Genomic DNA, 14,911 nt, shown 5'->3' with positions numbered 1-14,911 from the left:
ATATACTGAGTCAGACCACTGGTCTATCTAGCTCAGGATTGTCTTCACAGACTGGCAACGACTTCTCCAAGGTTGCAGGCAGGAATCTCTCTCAGCCCTATCTTGGGGAAGCTGTCAGGGAGGGAACTTGGAACCTTCTGCGCTTCCAAGAGCAGCTCCATCCCCTGAGGGGAATATCTTGCAGTGCTCACACTTCTAGTCTCCCATTCATATGCAACCGGTGTGGACTCTGCTTAGCTAAGGGGACAAGTCATGCTTGCTACCACAAGACCAGCTCTCCTCCCCAGTCCACCTCAGAACCACTTTCTCCCACTTTCACCCAGAATCCACTTTCACTTCCCACCCGGGACCAATGTCAACCTTGCTGTGACCTGTGTCAGCCAAGCTAGGAGAGGGCTGTGCCGTAATGGGCCATATGTTGATTAAACTTGCAGATGAACCCTCTCTCCAATCCAATGGGGTGTTGTGTCCTCTTCCTGTTGCTTTATCCCCCTGTCCACCCCTCCAAAAATTTCTCTGCCTTGCTAAGTGTCTACAATTTGAGGTTCATGTGAAAGATCCGGGAAGAAGGCTAGTGCAATTTAAAACAAAACATTATATAAAAATAATAATTAATAAATAATAATAATTATTATTATGGGACTTCCAACTACAAACAGACAAACATCTGCCACACAATACACCAGATATAACTGTAGTCGAGAAGAAAGAAAAACAAGTCAAAATGTCAAGAAAGAAAAACAAGTCAACAAGAACAATATTGATAATATATTTCAGCCATCCCAGGTCTTTGGGAAGGACTCGATGTCTGGATAAAACAAACCAGTCAATAACACCTGTCTGACTGTGTAAACAAGAAAACAACACCAACAACAAAATAATTAATAAACGAAGTTGGCCTCAGCCACAGAATTTCCCTTTGGCAGGAAAAGGCAAGAATGCTCCGAGCAACATTCTCTGACGGCCATCGAAGGGTTAAGCTCGCAGCACACCGATTCCTAGAGCGGCGGCGGCCTGGGAGGTGACTGGATTCCTAGAGCAGCCGCGGGGTGAGGAGGGGGCTGCCTCTGCAGCTGGGAGGGTCTTTGGCTCTTACCCACACTCCCTGCAAGCCCCTCCCTTCCCCCCCAAAGCTGGAGTTTGAATTTCTCAGCACTGGGATTTTTGCTGACATCCATGTGGGATCAGTGAGTGAAAGGGGGCAGATGTGGATGATGCGGGTAGGGGGGGTGGGATGAGGGTCTAAGGTGGGGGAGAGAAAAAGGAGGAAGGCATATGGGGGTGGTGAGAGGCTGCAGGGTTCGAAACTGGAGTCATGCAGTGGTTTTTGCTCTCCCCTGCTCGGATCAGGGACAGGACCCAGAGACAACAAAGGGAAGTTGGGGGCTTCTTTCTTCCTCCCTCAACTCCCAGCAATGCGAGTCTCGCAGTGCAGCATTCTGTTTCTGATTTTCCTTTGCTGTTTTAGAACTGCTGACAACAAGCGGGTGAGGGTTGCAGAGACGGGTGGTGTGAATTGTCCTGGAATTAGGGGCAGCTCAGTGTTATTTAACGGCACAAGAAGAGCCCTGCTAGGTCAGACCCAAGGCCCGTAAAGCCAAGTATCCTGTTTCCCATACTGGGTTGCCCAGGATGTTTCTGGGTAGACCTGGCCTTCATCATTGGGTGTGGTCCCCTTCAAAAGCCAGCTAAGGCGGTGGCTTATCATTTCATCATCAGGGAGGGGCTGTGGTGGAGCATCTGGTTTGCAAGCAGAAAGTCCCAGGTTTAATCCCTGGCAGCATCTGCAGATTGAGTTGTGAAAGACCTCTGTCTGAAATGCTGAAGAGCTGTTGCCAGTCACTGTAGACAATACTGAGCTAGAGGGACTAAGGGTCTGACTCAGTATTTTTTTTTTTTTAAATTATTTATTTATTTATTTATTTATTTATTTTATTACATTTTATATCCCGCTCTTCCTCCAAGGAGCCCAGAGTACTACATACTTAAGTTTCTCCTCACACAACCCTGTGAACTAGGTCAGGCTGAGAGAGAAGTGACTGGCCCAGAGTCACCCAGCAAGTCTCATGGCTGAATGGGGATTTGAACTTAGGGAAAAACTCCTGTATGCAGCCCCAAAGAGCTGCTGCCAGTCTGTGTTGACAGTGCTGACCTAGTTAGATCAAAGGTCTGGTTTTATGTAAGCGAGCTTCATACCGTCCTATGGCACTGAAGATCATATGTGATTATTCATTGTATGAAGACATACTCTGGTACTTAATTTAGGACCAGTTGTCCATTTCGTTGATCCTGAGTGTGAGGATCTATCCTGCTTCAGGGTACCTTTTTGCTGCCACCACTCGGATCTATTGACTGGATCCAAGACTATTATTTCTTTCCCCGTCTTTGCTCTTTTGTAGTGTGGGGAAGGGCCTCTCTTTTGAGGGAGAGGAAATAAAGAAAATTGCTGAAACAAACAACAAAATGTATTGTTCTATAATAGTTCTTTTAAGGTTGTGGTTACAATTTTAGGTAGTACAAAAGTGTAATGGTTTCAAGGCCAAAAGCGTAGTGGTTACAAGGAGATGACACAGCTTACATAGACGGAGACAGTCTTTCTCCACACTGGGGTTCAGGTATCTTGCTTGTTTCAGAGTTACTGACAGCCTCCCTCTTGAGGTCTGTTGGAGTTCTCCCCTGAACAGATCCTGGCTTTTCACACCAGCTACACTTTCTTGTTCAGAAACCCTAACTCTTTATGATTTCTCCCCTCTTCACTCACAGTCAAACGGTCCTCATCTGACTTTAACTGCCTCCTCTCGCTCTGTCTGCCTCTCCCTGCATTCCAGAGGGCAGAGTTGCCCGCTCCCTCCTGCAAGGATCTCACTAGTCCTGCTGCCAATCTTCCCACACAGACCTACAACAACTGGTTCAATAGAATAACAATTAAGCACATCTAAAGCCCAATTCAGACATTATGCTGTACGATGTCTGTATGTTCATACATATGTGTGTGTGAATGACTGTACTTGGGTTCATTTAAAAAGTGAACCTGGATACAAGTCCTTCAAATGCGTAGTACAAATAGGACGTAGACTGTTGTACCTGCGTTCAGCATAACATGTGAATGACTGTACCTATGTATAGATCTTGACCTGTGTACACTGTAGACCAGGCCTGCTCAACTTAGGCCCCCCCAGCTGTTTTTTGACTACAACTCCCATGATCCCCAGCCACAGTGGCCAATAGCCAGGGATTATGGGAGTTGTAGGCCAACATCTGCAGGAAGGCTGAAGCTGAGCAGTCCTGCTGTAGACTCATTGTATGAGTGTTGAACATAATGTGTGAATGGGCCTTAAATGACATATGTAATAACAACCAACACAAAACTCAAACTGTCACACTGAGTTCTAAAGTTACTAGCAAACCTGCACACACACACACACCCCGCCCTTTCTCTCTCCATACCAGTGATCTTCACTATTTTTCAAGCAGGGGCCACTTTGTCCAAATAAAAAACACAACCATCCTTCAAAAGTAGACCCATTTCCTACTGCATTAACTTCTGTACAGTGCTGTGCTTTCCCCAGTGCCAATAAGGAGTGGGCTTTAAGAGCAAACGAGCCCCATCAAACCCCGTGACATCTGGAAAGGGATACACAGAGTGTTGGGAAGTGTAGTTCTTCCCGGTGCTTTCTACATAGAACTCTATGGAGGACTGGGCTTCCCAGCACTCCGTGCACCCCTTCCCAGACAACACAGGGGCCCCAGAGAGCTCTGTTTCCCTTAAAGGAGGCACACCCCGTGGGGCAATATACAGCACTGCTTAGTGGAAATGGCTGCCTACAAGTGGAGCCAGGAAGGCTATGAAGAGTATTCAGCTGAAGCTTCATACAGGCCTAATAAACAATTAGTCAGGAAGCCGCACTTAGGGTTGATGAGAACAGCCAATGGGTCCTGGGCCTTGGAACGAAGAACTTTGCTCCAGACCATTCAGTCACACTGTCTTCGTACACACACCTACCTGTTAATGAAACTGCTTCGGGGTTATTGGCCAACACCCCGAAATCTGCTTTTCGGCTTGTGTCTGGAAAATTAGCTCAGTGTCACGTTAGTTTTCATTTGAGCAAAGTTGTGGACTCAGGAAATGACTGGACTGAGACAAGATTCAGATTTCAAAAATAAAAATATATTTATTGTAGGGAGGAGTACAGAGGAGAGAAGTATGTGTGGTTAAAGCAATACTACTATCAAAAATTTATTTATGTATTTATGTAATTACATTTAATTTATTTACTGCCTAGTATAAAAATCTCTAGGCGGTGTACAGAATTAAAACATAAAATATAACACACTTAAAATCCATAAGATAAAAATTAGATAAAAACATGTTAAAATCTAAAAATCAAATCGAAGGCCTGGGAAAACAAGTACGTTTTCAGGGTCCTCCTAAAAGCAAACAGAGAAGGAGATGCTCTTATTTCAGCAGGGAACGCGTTCCAAAGCCCTGGGGCAGCCACAGAAAAGGCCCGGTCCTGAGTTGCCACCAAATGAGTTTGTGGCACCCTTGGTCGGACCTCTCCAGATGATCTTTATAGGCGACAGGGTTCACGACAGAGAAGGCCCTTTAACTGCAATGAAGTGTTTTAGTTTAGACTCCTAATTGTGTAAGTTGCCAAGTGGGCAAGAGAAAGAGGTTTTTTAGAGAAGGAGGTAGTTGGATTTAAGAAAGGGAAATAGAGATAGAGTTTGGGCCCAGTGAGGGGCTTGTTCCTCAGGGACAGCTCAGGCCAAGGTGGGTTCAAGAAAGTTGGTGGGGTTAGTTGGTAGAGGTGAACCCACAAGGATGCTTCCTCCATGGAACCAGCTTCCTATGTTAGTGAGGAAGACTGAGCAGATCAGGCTGGGCAAGAAAGTCGATCTGGTGAACACCCCTAAATCTGTGTTCAGGCTTGCGTGGGAAAATTAGCTCAGAAAGGACAGTTTCATGTCAGATATAATTTGCGCAAAGTTGTGGACTCAGGCAATGACTGGACTGAGACAAGATTTAAGTTCCCAAATCAAAATATGGTATTTATTGTAGGAAGGGGTACAGCAGAAAGAAATGTGTGGTTAACGCAATAAAAATATGTTTTAACTGCTAACTTGGCAAAGAGGCACCTTTTTAATGTGGTGGTTCTCTTTATTTAGCAGGGGGAGAGTAACTGGCCCTATCCATCCCCAGCACAGTACCCCTCCAGTGACTGTTGCTGGTCTCTATCTTATGTTTCTTTTTAAATTGTGAGCCCTTTGGGGACAGGGATCCATTTTATGTATTTATTATTTCTCTGTGTAAACTGCCCTGAGCCATTTTTGGAAGGGCGGTATAGAAATCAAATGAATGAATGAATGAGGCACTTTAGCTTAAGGTTCTAATTGTATAAGCTCCCAGGCGGGCAAGAGAAAGAGGTTTTTTAGAGATGGAGGCGGTTGGATTTAAGAAAGGGGAATAGAAATAGAATTGGGCCCAGCAAGGGGCAAATGTTCATATCACCTGATCGGGATGAAGGGATCTCAAGGCTCCTGGAACCACCGAGGGGCCTCGTTCCACCAGGAGATCTTGGGCAAAGGCAGGTGCAAGAGGTTGGAGGGATTAGTTGAGAGAGATGAATCCACGAGGGTGCTTCCCCTGTGGGGCCAGCTTCCTATGTTGGTAAGGAAGACTGGGCAGATCAGGCTGGGCAAGAAAGCCGATCTGAAGGGTGGCATGAAGAACTGAACACAGCCTGGCGTGGCCTGTGGACAGTAAATCGCCGAAACAGCAGCTGGTGACTCCAAGGTATTGAGTACGCAAAGAACATGAAGATCGCAGGATTATGTAGTTGGGACTTCTTATACCCAAGAACATATCCTCAGGGCACATTCCAAGTGACCCTTTTTGTCGGACAAGAGTGTTGGGTGGAAGTGGCAAGGATTCCATTGTTGCTGATCTTTCTTCCTGCGTGTAATAATGTGGGAATTGCCGAGGTATGCCAAGGCTTTTGTCATGAAAACAGAGTGCGTAGACGTGAGAAGAAATCTGCATGGATGGAAGGTCCAATAATCCAGTCAGGACTTTTAATGAGTACATCTCTTAGAGCCTTATTGCTGACTCAGCCTCTTTTGTGAAGGGGGAAATTTACCTCTGCAAGCCTTATCTGTGTTCTTTCCTGCTGAGCTAATTGGCACATTAGCTGGCTGCCATCCTTTTTGCAAAAGGAGAGGATGGGGGAGACGGTTCACTCTGAGGGCAGAGTGGCCTTGGCTGAGAGTTAACCTGCTTTCCGTATCATTCTACTTAGAGCAGGGATTCTCAGCATTGGGTCCCCAGATGTTATTGGACTTCAACTCCCATAGTCCCCAGCCCCAGTGGCCTTTGGTTGGGAATTATGGGAGTTGAAGTCCAATAACATCTGCGGACCCAAAGTTGAGAATTCCTGACTTAGAGTATCCCAGCATAGGGAGAGCGTGCATCTGCTCCCCTTTCCAATTTGCTTGTTAGGAGCCAAATCTAGGGGTGACTGGCTCACTGCCACTAAGTGACCTGTCCCCATGTGCCCTAAACAGAGAGCTCACCATGCTGTGAGGCTCCTGAGCATGTCAAGAGTGAGAGCTCCAAGCCTGGAGATTCAAACACAAATGAGGAAGCTCCTGGAAGCCAACAAAAAAGCATTGCTAGCAACACCGCCCCCCCGCTGCTGCCCAATGTTATTCTTTTCAAAACTAAAAAGCCCGAAACCTTTTAGCTTTTCATTAGAGGGAAAGTGCTCCATTTCCTTTCTCATATTGGATACCCTCTAAAGGTAAAGTGTGCCATTGAATCGGTGTCGACTCCTGGCGACCACAGAGCCCTGTGGCTGTCTTTGGTAGAATGCAGGAGGGGTTTACTATTGCCACCTCCCGTGCAGTATGAGATGATGCCTTTCAGCATCTTCTTATATCACTGCTGCCCGATAGAGGTGTTTCCCATAATTCTACTATATCATTTATAACCTCTTTCAGATGGGGTGGGCAAAACTTCATTCCAAACATGGCCGCACCATAGATATGTACCCCATGAGCCTATTTGTGAGATTAGGAGGTTTTGCCCCAGCAGTGTGTATAGTTTTGCCTTTACACTGAATCTCATTTCTTCCTTTTTCCCACTAGACACTGAGTTTGGTAGAGAAGGATCAGTATCCAAAGATGAAAATGAAGGAGGAGATTCCAGAAGGCCCCACGTCTGCTGGGGCACCAGAAGATTCTGAAAACAGCCACCATGTTGTCCAGGCTGGGTCCAAGGGAGAAGGTCTGCATCAAGTGACCTCACAGGGGATTAAACTGGAGCCAGAGGAGAGGCAGCTGCAGTGCTGGGAAGCCCAGCTGCAGGAGTTCCTGAAGAAGGTCGAGTCTCCTCCCTCCAGGTCAGAAAACACAGAGCCCCCCTCAGAGGCTGAGATGTCTCTGGTTCCCTCTGATGTCTACCAGAGTGGAAAAGGGACAGTGAGGCTCCAGCCAGACTTCAGAGAGGGAGACCCAACTGCCTCTGGGACCCTAAAACCTGGAGATCAAGGCAGCTGCCAAAAGGTGAAGGTGGAGATTCTGAGAGATGAGACCATCAGCACTGAGGTCCTGCGCCAGCGTTTCCGGAACTTCTGCTACCAGGAGGCCGGGGGGCCGAGAACGGCTTGCAGCCGCCTCCAAGAACTTTGCCACGGGTGGCTGAAGCCGGAAAGGCGCACCAAGGGGCAGATGCTGGAGCTGGTGATCCTGGAGCAGTTCCTCAGCATCCTGCCCTTGGAGATCCAGAGCTGGGTGAGGGAAGGTCAGCCAGAGACCTGCGGCTATGCGGTGGCCCTGGCTGAGGAGTTCCTACTCCAGCATGGAGAGGTTGAGAGAGAGGAGAAACAGGTGAGAGCATCTGATCCTCTGTCACTTTGGGAGAACCAGAGTTGGTGATGAAGTTTGGCAGAATGTGTGTGTTAAAAAGTTATTGATGGGCAAGATTTAGTTTATTTTTGCATTTGTTCTGTATGTAAACAATTAACTATGATAAGTATGAAAGTACGTAGCACATACATGGGTATGAACATCCTATATAATAAAAGCCTTGAGTGTGATCCCGTGCGCCCGTGTCTTTTTCGGCAGATCTGAGCATGCGCTCTGCGCATGCTCAGAACTGCCGAAAAAGATACGGCCGCCTAGACACGGGCGGCCATGTTGTCTAAGATTAAGGGCCAAATCGGCCCATGTATTTGCCCCCGCGGCCGCCGCCACCCACCCGACCTCCCAGCTCCCCGAGTCCTCCTATTTGAACCCACCCCCACCCCACGATTAAGAGCCAAATCGGCCCATGCACTTGCCCCCGCGGCTGCCGCCGCCGCCCGCCCACCCACCCACCCTCCCAGCTTCCGAGTTCTCCTTACCCATACAAGACCTCTACAGCCCTGGGCGACGTCCTTCGCTCAATCACATTTCCTATTTAGAGAAGGAGAGAGGAGCTCGCATGCAGAGCTCCACTCTCTTTAAAGCCTCTTCCCGAACTGGCGCTATGAATGCAAAGGACGCAACAGGCGTCCTTTGCGCCCAGAGCGCCAGTTCGGCCAGAGCCTTTGCAGAGAGAGGAGCTCTGCATGCGAGCTCCTCTCTCCTTCTCTAAATAGGAAATGTGATTGAGCGAAGGACGTCGCCCGGGGCTGTAGAGGTCTCGGCAGCTGGGAGGGCGGGCGGGCCGGCCGCGGCAGTGGCCGCGGGGGCAAGTGCATGGGCCAATTTGGCCCTTAAACGTGGGGGGGGGGGTTTCATATAGGAGGAAAAAACAAAAAACCAGTGCCAGAGATCACACCCATTACAGAAAGAAAAGAGGTAAATAAAGAGAAAAGGATAATAAACAAACTAAACAAAATAAAAAACAGAGAGAGAGGAAAAGAAATAGCAATAAGAGGAAGAAAATGCAAGAAATGATGACACACAAAAAGAAGAAAACAAACAAAGAAAAAAAACTAGCGCCCGTTATTATAACGGGCTTAAAATTACTAGTGTGTTATATTATATTATGTGTTATTGGACAAATTGGTGGCTCAGAGGTGTAACCTTTTTCTTACCTTTCTATAGAATAAAAAGCATTTTTTAAAAAAAGTTTGACAGAATGTGGCCCCTGCCCACCTTTGCTACGTCTCTCCTTACTTCTTTCTCTGCCCTCAGTAGACCCCTGCCTACTGGGCAAAGAGGTACCTTTCAAAATGGTGATTCTCTTATATTTAGCAGAGGGAGAGCAACTGGCCCTCTCCAGCCCCAGCACAGCATCCCTCCAATGGCAGTTGTGGTGTCTACCTTAGGTTTCTTTTTAGGCTGTGAGCCTTTTGGGACAGGGAATAATCTTATTTATTTTTCTATGTAAACCGCTTTGCAAACCTTTGTTGAAAGCAGTATATAAGTAGTAGTAGTAGCAGCAGCAGCTCAGAGTTTTCACAGGAAGTTTGCCTGGAGAAGCAGCCCGGTTCAGTCCCCCACCTCCTCAGTGTTGAGCATCTCACGAGGCTTTTGGGTTCACAACGGCCTTCCTCTGTCTAGACATTATTGAGCCAATCAGAGGAGACAATCCCTGCCCTGTGGCAGCCAGAAGAGCAGAGGAGCAGGAGGGATGTTTTGCCATCCAGCCCCTGCTCTCTGACGCTGCCATGGTGAGACGTAGGAGGCCAGCTGGGAGCCAAGAGGATGATGGGACAGCCTGTTGATTTAGTGTTGCTTTTAAAAAATGTATTTTGATTCTATTTGTAAGCCACCTTGGGCACTACCTAAGTGGGAAGGAGGGATGAAAATGTCTGCCAACAAATAACAAAAAAAATGCATGCCTTGGAGGACAATTAATCTGACTCTGTATGTAAAGCACAGCTTATGGAACCCTTTTTTTCTGCTTTAGGTGTTACAAATGTTTGAGGAGCTGCCTGTGAAATTCTACGAAGCAGCACAGACTTCGCTGGACCCTGGACAGAAGCATCCTTGCGGAGAGATCAAGCAGGAGAGCAATGGTAGGTATTGGTAATGGTAGGTATATACCTAGCAGGAGAGCTTGCTAGGTGTTATATTTTTGGGTTGATACCCCTGCTAACTGGACAAAGAGGCACTTAAAAAAAATTATTTTATTTATTTATTTTATTTTTTACATTTTATATCCCGCTCTTCCTCCATGGAGCCCAGGGCGGTGTACTACATACTGAAGTTTCTCCTCACAACCCCCCTGTGAAGTAGGTTAGGCTGAGAGAGAAGCGACTGGCCCAGAGTCACCCAGCAAGCATCATGGCTGAATGGGGATTTGAACTCGGGTCTCCCCGGTCCTAGTCCAGCACTCTAACCACTACACCACGCTGGCTCTTTTATAGTTAGCAAGGGGAGAGCTTGTCCAGCCCAGCATAGCACCCCTCCTGGTTGAAATTACTGGTGTCCCCCTTGTGTTTCTTTCTAGACTGTGAGCTTTTGGGGCAGAGGGAATTGTCTTCTCCCCCCCCCCATTTAAACCATTTCCTATTTAAACCACTTTGGGAGCTTTTTGTTGAAGTGTGGTATATAGTACAACAACAGCTGGAGAACCTAAGTTGTGCAGTTTTGATCTACACTGGCTGGCAGCAGCTCTCCAAGGTTTTTAGAACAGCCTTTCCCAGCCCTATCTGGAGATGCTGCCAGGGATGGAACTTGGGACCTTCTGTATGCAAAGCAGATGCTCTACCACTGAGCTATGCTCCTTCCCATTGGTCTGATCCTTCAGGGCTCTTGTGTTCTAACTGCTCATTTGACTAATAGCACTTCTTGACTCTATCACTATTTACACATTATGTTCAGCACTTGTATAATTTGTGTACAGTGTGCACAGATACAGATCTGTACATAGGTTCAGTTGTTCACATGTTATGCTGAATACAGGTACAGCCGTGCCTTTCCTGTCTGTATCCTGCTTTTGAGGGGCCTCTACCCAGAATCATTTTTTAAAATGAACACCTGTACAGTCATTTACACAGAAACAGGTACATGGGTGCAGACATCTGAATGCAGGTTCAACATAATATCTGAATGTGACTATGGAGAACTGCGGTCACCTAATGGGCATCTGTATGTATGTACAACATAATCTCTGAATGGGCTTAACTGCTTCTAGCATTTAGGCTATCCTCTTGTACATAGGAAGCTGCCTTATTCTGAGTCAGACCATTGGCCCATCTAGTTCAGTATTGTCTGCACAGACTGGCAGCAGTTTCTCCAAGGTTGCAGGCAGGAGTCTCTCTCAGCTCTTTCTTGGAGATGCCAGGGAGGGAACTTGGAACCTTCTGCATGCAAGTGCTCTCCCCAGAATGACCCCATCCCCTGAGGGGAATATCTTGAGTGTTCACACATGTAGTCTCCCATTCAAATGCAAACCAGGGTGTGTCCTGCTTAGCAAAGCAGACAATTCATGGTCGCTGCCACAAGACCGGCTCTCCTTTCCCCTTTTTCAATGGGTGCTGTCTTTTATTTTAGAGATTCCCTTTCACTATTGCAGGATTCGCTCTTCTCTTCCAGGAGGTGATATGCTGGTGAGTGAGCATGGTAAGGAACCACAGGGGTTCCCCTCTGAAAAACTAAAAACCGAGAAGGAGGAAGAGACCTGTGGCAACCAGGACAGACCAGAAAGGCAGGTGGAGAGCCAAGCACAGAAGAGGACAGTGATATCCATTAATGATCCAACTGGTACCCTTTGCAAAATGACCCTCTCACAAAAATTACCCAAAAGGACAATTAGGCATACTTGTCCTGTTTGCGGAAAAGGCTTTTCTCGGAAATCGCACCTGAAAACGCATCAGATTATTCACACAGGAGAGAGACCCTTTAAGTGTGCGGCTTGTGGGAAAACCTTTAATCAGAAAGCAAGCCTTACCGCCCACCAGGTCATCCACACAGAGCGGAAATCTTATATGTGCACAGACTGTGGGAGGAGTTTCCGACAACACTCAAGCCTTCTTGGGCACCAGAAGTTTCACACGGGCGAGAGGCTGTATAAATGTTCAGCTTGCGGGAAGAGCTTCAGTCAAAGGGCCGACGTCATCAGACACAGGCTGGCAAACGAGCACGGAGATCAGGAGACCCAGGGGATGCCTTCCTGTCCTGTCTGCGGAAAAAGCTTCGCGACACAAACAACCCTCAAGAGACACCAGAGGATCCACACAGGAGAGAAGCCATACAAGTGCTCAGATTGCGGGAAAAGCTTCACTCAGAAATCGAGCCTGCTTACCCACAGAATGATCCACACAGAAGAGAAGCCACACAAATGCTCCGACTGTGGGAAAAGCTTCAAGCAAGCCTCGGTGCTTTTGATACACCAGAGATCGCACACGGGAGAGAAGCCATTTCAGTGCTCCATCTGCATGGAGAGCTTCAGCCAGAGAGCACATGTCAACAGACATATTATTAGAAAACACACGAGAGAGAAACAGAAGGCCTGTGTTTCACAAACCTCTGACAGCTGAAAAGCCACTTTCTTCCAAATTAAAAATGGGAGGCGAGCTTCAGTCTTACCTTTGAAAAGGCTTCTTTCTAGAGAATGTCACTGCAAGGTTGACAGCAGAGAAACCCAGTACTGCTACTCACACAGAGGCATGAAAGGCAACCTCTTCTGAGGGCAGTTAATTATTCTGCAACTCTGTACTGGAAGTGAATTCTCTCATTGCATCTGAGGCGGAGGTGGGGCAAAATGCCCACCTCTACAGAGACTAAATGGAATGAGACAAAAATGGATCAGGTCTTCATGCGGAGGCATGGTGGGCCATCCTTCCCTTTGTTTGGGTGCTTTATTTCTTGCAACACTTTCCAAGAGTGTGCCATGTTGGGAATGATGGCAATATACCATTGTATGACCTCAGAGGAAACCTTTCCGGTGGGTCCCTCTTTATTTAGACACCCACAGACAGTGGTGGCCTAAGGGATTGTGGCACCTGAAGGAAGGTGCCCAATGTTGCCTTGCCCCACGACCATGGTGGGGGTCAGCTCTCTTTCAGGATTGACTCTTGCAAGCGTTGAAAGTGGCACGGGGTGCAGAGGGTTGCCAGCCGCCCCCTGTACTCTCCTTGTGCTTCTTGCAAGCTTTACATAAGAACAGCCCTGCTGGATCAGGCCCAAGGCCCATCTAGTCCAGCATCTTGTTTTACACAGTGGCCCACCAGATGCCTCTGGGAAGCCCACAGGCACGAGGTGAGGGCATGCCCTTTTTCCTGCTGTTCCTCCCCTGCAACTTGAATAGGGTTTTGTAAACAAGCAGGCTAGACTTTCCTGAGATTACCTCAGAGAGAGAGAGAGTGTGTGTGTGTGTGTGTGTGTGTGTGTGTGTGTGTGTGTGTGTGTGTGTGTTGTTTGTTTTAATTATAAATTAGGTGAAGTAGCCAAGCCCACAGAAGTCAATGGGACCTTCTTATAGAAGTCCAGTTCAGTTCTCCTGCCAGCATTCTGGCAGTGGAGGATGGGCAGAAGGATACTGAGGTAATTTTGAGGCCTGAGGGAGATACTCTCTGCTTGACAGTTTATTGGTGAAGAAAAGAGGGTCAGCGGGGAGGAGAAGAAAAGGCATGCCACAGTCTTGGGCAGGCTTGCTGAAAAGGAAGCCCTCTTAAACAGAGAGGGACTCGAGCTAATAAGAACAGCCCTGCAGGATCAGGCCCAAGGCCTATCTAGTCCAGCATCCTGTTTCCCACAGTGGCCCACCAGATGCCTCTGGGAAGCCCACAGGCATGAGGTGAGGGCATGCCCTCTCTCCTGCAGTGTTCCCTCTAACAGGGATTCCCAGATGTTGTAGATACTGGGAGCTGTAGTCAACAACATCTGGGAATCCCTGTTAGAGGGAACACTGCTCTCCTGCTGTTGCTCCCCAGCAACTGGTGTTTAGAGGAGAGGCATTCCATGCAAAGCTTGCAAGGGTCAGTTTGGTCCTGAAGATCGCTTCCTGGGGCATCTTGCCCCAATCTGAGCCTCACCTTGCCTCATGAAAGAATTGCCCTCTGCCCACAGATACGCAGAGGGGTAGGAAACAGATGAAATTGCGACTTATGAAATACGATATTTATAATCCCTGTTGGATTCTGGGAGAAGAATAGGAACTTTGTGCCATTTTCTCTCTCTGTGTGAATGTTTTTGATAATTAAATTCAAATTAGATCCAGAGGGGAGTATACTGTTGTAATTTCATCTGTTTTATCTTGTCATTGACAAGTGTGTCCATCTCACTTTCCCTTAGGGAGAGCCATAGGCTATATCTGGAACATATTTTTCAGGAATGCAAATGAGGATCATTTTGTTCATTTCCTTTTGTAACATTTTACTTTGCATGTAAAAGGTCCCAGATTCAGTCTTAACATCTTCTGTTAAAAAAGGATGTGTGTATTTTAAAAAATCTCTGTGCCATCTTTCTTACCCCGATAACCCGAGGCAGTTCACAAACAAAACAAAATAATACAATCAAAACTTAATAAAACACCAACATAAGAAATCAATAAAATAAACATTAATTAGTGGACAGTACAAAAAAGTAGTGATCCACAGCAGATATGTCATCCCCAAACCCAACTGGTGCAAAATCAGTAGCATCAGTTACTAGCTCCACCTGCCCCAAAATCATCACAAAAAGACACATTTCTACAAAATGTTACTGAAAGTTTGACGTGTGGGGCACAGCTGGGCTCCCGTAGGGAGGAGAGTTGGTGCCAGCAGTGAAAAAGGATCTCCAGTGGAAGAGGTGGGAAAGACACTGGAGAGCCAGTGCCAATCAGAAGAGTCCATACTAGGTTAGAGACGCCAATTAATTTTGAAGAGGGACAGTGGGAGAGGCTCAGCGGGTGAGGACACACTTAGCATGCATAATATCCTGAGTTCAGTCCTTGGTAGCTCCACTTAAAAAGAATGTCATAGAGCAGAGTGGG

General features: G+C 47.2%; 1 protein-coding gene across 1 annotated transcript; it reads left to right on the top strand.

The window, feature by feature from the left end:
• The first annotated feature begins 1,059 nt into the window (after positions 1-1,059).
• Positions 1,060-13,777, top strand: LOC128342644 (zinc finger protein 397-like). Its single transcript, XM_053290256.1, has 4 exons — positions 1,060-1,187; positions 7,147-7,887; positions 9,899-10,007; positions 11,530-13,777. The coding sequence occupies exons 2-4, from the start codon at positions 7,183-7,185 to the stop codon at positions 12,471-12,473; spliced, it is 1,758 nt and encodes a 585-aa protein (XP_053146231.1). The 5' UTR covers positions 1,060-1,187; positions 7,147-7,182; the 3' UTR covers positions 12,474-13,777.
• The last annotated feature ends 1,134 nt before the right edge of the window (positions 13,778-14,911 follow it).

Source organism: Hemicordylus capensis, chromosome 2, assembly GCF_027244095.1.
Source record: "Hemicordylus capensis ecotype Gifberg chromosome 2, rHemCap1.1.pri, whole genome shotgun sequence".
NCBI classification, from domain to species: Eukaryota; Metazoa; Chordata; class Lepidosauria; order Squamata; family Cordylidae; genus Hemicordylus; species Hemicordylus capensis.
The sequence above is the reverse complement of the archived record's forward strand: the minus strand, read 5'-3'. Positions and strand labels throughout refer to the sequence as shown.